This window comes from Hevea brasiliensis, chromosome 14 (genome assembly GCF_030052815.1).
Source record: "Hevea brasiliensis isolate MT/VB/25A 57/8 chromosome 14, ASM3005281v1, whole genome shotgun sequence".
In the NCBI taxonomy this organism is placed as follows: domain Eukaryota; kingdom Viridiplantae; phylum Streptophyta; class Magnoliopsida; order Malpighiales; family Euphorbiaceae; genus Hevea; species Hevea brasiliensis.
In genome coordinates this window covers 20,013,506-20,018,475 of record NC_079506.1, presented here as the reverse complement: position 1 = coordinate 20,018,475, position 4,970 = coordinate 20,013,506, and the positions used below count along the sequence as shown (strand labels likewise).

Here is a 4,970-nt window from a genome sequence, read left to right as displayed (position 1 = left end):
ATGTAAACCTCAAATACTCTTTTAGGTACTAATATCATTAACTTTCTATATAATTTTTATTCAAAGGATTTCTCCCAAATCTTCTTTTACAGTGAGTTGTTTTTTTATATTGCATCTATTGATAAATTTATTTCTTTACTTATTTTGTAATTTATATTTCAATAATTTTATAGTTATGTTAGTCAAATAGTTAATTTTTAATAGTAATTTTATTAATTTTATTGTAATAAACTAAATAATTTTTAATGAATGAATTAATAATACTTATAGAATTAAGAATATAATATTATCATTGCTTATAAAATAGTTAATTTAAATTAATTTAATAATTAGGTTAATAATCATTTAAAAATATTTTATTAAATTCATAGGAATCAATAAAACAGAGAAATTATTATTATTATATAAAATTGAAAGATGTTTTCGATTGTTTTAAAAAAAAAAAAAAGGTTGAAGTGCGCTTTAATTTCACATTAATATAATATGAAATTTTAGATAAATAAAAAGAAAATTTAATAAAAAGTTGATTTGTTATTTTTATGTTAAAAATTAACTTATGAAAGCTATTACATTGATAATTTAATAATTATGTTAGAATATTTTTTTTATTTCAATTCTAAAAGAAAATGTATAGAGATAAAATGGTTAGAGTTTTATTATAAATAGTATATCATATGTATAAGAGATTGTGAAACCTGCCGCAAAAAGTTACTGTTGCTATGAGGGTGGCTACTATCTGATGGGATTCACTGGCTTTCTCGGGGGAAGACGTTAACTCACTGTCGAATGTTGACGTCCTATCAAGTATTGCCTGCCTGATTGAATGCCGAACTCGTTCATATCCAGCCCTCTATAGGCTTCTTTCTGTACATCCCTGCAACATGAGAGTTCATTCACGTGCTTTTATAAAACAAACCCATGCCTACCAATCGATGTGAATAATAATTTTTTCATTTTGGCTGAGTATTGTCCATGAAGTTTTAAGTTCAAGCTAAATAAAACAAATGCATACAATTTGTGGGGAATGATATACAGGCATAAAATTAAGTTGGTGTAGCATGAATGGCTGAAGGCTTTCATGCTTGGTTGGTAACACCACATCCAGAGCAGTTAAATTGCCCTTATTGACGGCCTTTTTATCAACTAGGCGGTGATTAACTATACCAAGAGGAAAAAAGCCAATAGCAGCGAGTAGATGGACCGGAGTGTTCCCTTCTTTATATTTCTGATTAATTAGGTTGGCCAGGGAAGCATGGTCAGTAATAGTTCTCATTACTTTATAAGTGTTGGTTTCCACAGCAAAACGGAGAACATTCCGGCCTCCATTTTCAGCCAGGTCGCAGCAATCTGGGCAGTCTGACATAATTTTTTCCACTACCTTTAAATGACTTCTGCCTTTGCGAATCGCAAGATGAAGAGGTGTTCTTCCATAATTCTTGCCAATATGGGCGTCAGATTTATCAAGTTCTAGTAACACTTCCACAACTGGAAGAAGATTCAATTAGGAAGCATAATGCAGCGGAGTCCATCCTTTTTCATCTTATTCTTTGGTTAGGCTGTTGTTTTGTTCCAGTATTTTTCTTGTCAAATCTGTAACAAAATTGGAATATACATCAAATTTTTAAGGGGAAAGAAGAAAAGTAAAAATATTACTAGCCGAGAGAAAAATTCAGAATCGGCATTACTTGAACAGTACGTGCAAAATATAAAAAGATTTATAATTAAAAAAAAATTGAAAAGCTGGTAAAGTCAAAATGATAAAAAAAAAATTATAAAATACTCCTGTACACATAAAATAGTGCTCTCTCACAAAATAAAATTTCTTACTTATATCAAGATATATAAATATTAAATTAATATATAGAAAATCACCTACATATATTTTTATGTAGGACTCATTATAATTTTAACTAAATAACAGTTGATGGTTGGCTGAGTGTATATAATCAACTGTTAAATTGTTAACTTATTGTTGATTGAACCAGTTATCGTCCACGTAGTCTTTCAGTTGGTCAAACTTCAAGCTGAATTTAATATCTATGCTGAAAATGAAAATTAAAACTAATATCGAAAACAATTCCATCAAAAAAAAATTCCAATAAATATCACAACCGAAGAAAATTCGTTGATAAATTTTAAACATAATAACATTAATGTTCATCTTTCTCTCAACAAAATAAAAAATTCCATCATAATTATATAATTTATCTCAATAATATATAAATTTTTAATTTTTCAAATATTGATATGTATATCATAAATTTAAAATATCAAATATATCATAAATTCAAAATATAAAATACATAACGGGACTTACTTATTAAATGCATGATTTAATTTCATATGTTTGTGTCGGTTCATCGGATAGGCAAGAATTTCCCATAATCTTTAATCACACAAAGTAAACTTGAGTATGTAGAAATACAATAAGGCAAAACAACTTCCAATGACGCAAATGGTGGCCGCAAGACCTGATGAGGAATGTGGCATCACTGCATACACACCAGTCACGAACGCCACCACCATTAGTTCCATAGCAACAACAGTGAAAATAAATGCCCAAGTGAATAGAAAAAAGATCTTTCTTTTGCTTGGTTGCAATGCCAATAAGAAATGGATAAGCACAACAGAAATGGAGAGGGTCAACGCAAGGGTATCGGTTACAAGGAAAGTTTTGAAGGCTGATCTTCTAGTTAAAATTGCTGTTCCTTCGTCAGGGCCATCGTTATTACTGTAACCGCCAGGTACGGTGAAACCTGCCGCAAAAGTTACTGTTGCTATGAGAGTGGCTACTATCTGATGGGATTTACTTGTTTCCTCGAATATACGGATTAACTCATTGTCAACTATTGACACGCTATCAGGTGATTTCAGCTGGATTACAGGCCGACCTCGTTTATATCCAGCGTTCTTTAAGAATCTTGCTGTCAATCCCTGCAACAAGAACTGTGCCGTTACAAAAACAAATCAATGCCTTCCAATTATATGGGCATAAAATCAAGTTGGTATACCGGTAATGGCAATTTGCTTTTATGCTTCGTTTCTAGCACCACGTCCAGAGCGGTTAAATTCTTATTATTGACGGCCTTTTTATCTACTAGGTGGTGTTCTGTAAGACAACAATCTTCAAAGCCAAGAGCAGCGACTAGATGGACTGGAGTGTTCCCTTTTTTATCTTTCTGATTGATTAGGTTGGCCAGGGAAGGTTTTTCAGTAATAAGTCGCATTCCTTCAAAACTGCCGCTTTCCACAGCAAAATGGAGAACATTCCGGCCTCTATTGTCAATCAGGTCGCAACAATCTGGGCAGTCTGACATAATTTTTTCCACCACCTTTAAATGGCTATTGCCATTGAGAATTGCAATATGAAGAGGTTTCTTTCCATAATTTTCGCCAATATAGGCAGCAGATTTGTTATCATCTTCAAGTAACATTTCCACAATTGGAAGAAGATTGAAGTAGGAAGCATAATGCAGCGGAGTCCATCCTTCTTTGTCTTGTTCTCTGGTCAGACTGCTGTTTTTATCCAGTATTTTTCTTGTCAAATCTGCTATGATAAGATTGAGCTTGATAGACCTAAATTAAAATAAGAAAGAGGGAAAAAAATATATTTGGGTATTTCTCTAACTGGTAGCGGAAATGAACTCACTGTACCTGCATCTCCACTTATCACAGCTTCGTGCAAAGCTGTTCTACCGTTGGGACCGGTGTATGCAGGTGAGAGACATATCTCCAATATCTTAGAAGCAATGCTAGTGTTCTCTCTCACCGCTGCAAGGTAAAGCGGGCTTTCTCCTGCGGCATTAGCTGTGTTCGCAAATTCAGGATTTTCTCTAATCAATATTTCCACCACTTGAGGATGATTATTTCTCACAGCCTCATGTAAGGCCGTGTCTTCGTCTGTGCTTGTCTTCTTCAGCATCTTATCACTTGTTGATGCCTCTGCGCCTCTCTCAAGGTCTTCGAATTGAGCCTTTTTGATGCTATGAATAAGAAATTCGACTATATTTTTGTGCCCGAATCTTGCTGCAATGTGCAGTGGGGTTTCACCTTTGATGTTGGGCTCAGCTAGCAGCGATGGACACTTTCTGCTAACTAATTTCACAAATTCAGTGGATTCTTCCGTTTCATTTTGTACTGCTGTGATGTAAACATGCAGGACTGTATTTTGATTTGGGGTACGCAAAAGATCTAGAGGGTCTGTGTAATGTCTGAACGGGTTGATTTGGCCTTCTGCTGCAGCATTGTACCATTTAGCATCCATAAAAGTGATTATGTCTTTTCGTTCGAGCTGATCATTGATCTCAGATGCTAATTGGGTTTCGGGCAACGCATGGGAATCCGCCATATACGTATCTAGGTAGAGGTTGCTAGCAAAGTTGAGCAATGCAAAGCACTGAACAGGGAAAAACTTTTGCAGGCAGATTTTCTCTTCACTTGTAGCACACACTTGCCAGACACTTCCTTTTTTAAGGAGCCTGAAGAGTGGAGACAAATTTAGGTTTGTTAATGGGTTAATTTAATGCATTCGTTTTTTGTCTTAATTGATAATAGGCTGAATTTAGATAAAAATTTTCTATTCATTAATAGGTAAACAGGGGAGGGGTCGCATGGCATCTTTGACCATAAGCTAGATGAATATGTTAGGCTCCTATGGTGGCTTATTCAAATTCAACTTGATTAATGGAGTAGCTTTAAGATATTGTTATATTAGTTATCTAACAATTTATTAATAGTTTGGATTCACATCTGATGAGTGGATCGACTGCCAATTAACTAGATTGACATAGGATAAACAGCTTGAGTTATGTTGGGGACAGTTTCAGATCTGGCCCAAATTTCAACCAACCCACAACAATCAAACATGCCCTTGTGCCTTGCACATGTCACAAGGTATTTGTTTCATCGTGCTCGAGTTCCACAAATATTTTAATTAATTGATATTTGCGTGATTAAGGTAAGTGCTTCTT

The 4,970-nt window shown here is 34.1% G+C and overlaps 1 protein-coding gene across 1 annotated transcript; it reads right to left on the bottom strand.

The window, feature by feature from the left end:
• Positions 1 to 771: 771 nt before the first annotated feature.
• On the bottom strand, positions 772 to 4,348 carry LOC131172869 (ankyrin repeat-containing protein At5g02620-like). Its single transcript, XM_058134404.1, has 5 exons — positions 3,655 to 4,348; positions 3,012 to 3,547; positions 2,442 to 2,934; positions 1,095 to 1,485; positions 772 to 874 (listed from the first exon to the last, which is right to left on the bottom strand). The coding sequence occupies exons 1-5, from the start codon at positions 4,346 to 4,348 to the stop codon at positions 772 to 774; spliced, it is 2,217 nt and encodes a 738-aa protein (XP_057990387.1).
• Positions 4,349 to 4,970: the final 622 nt, after the last annotated feature.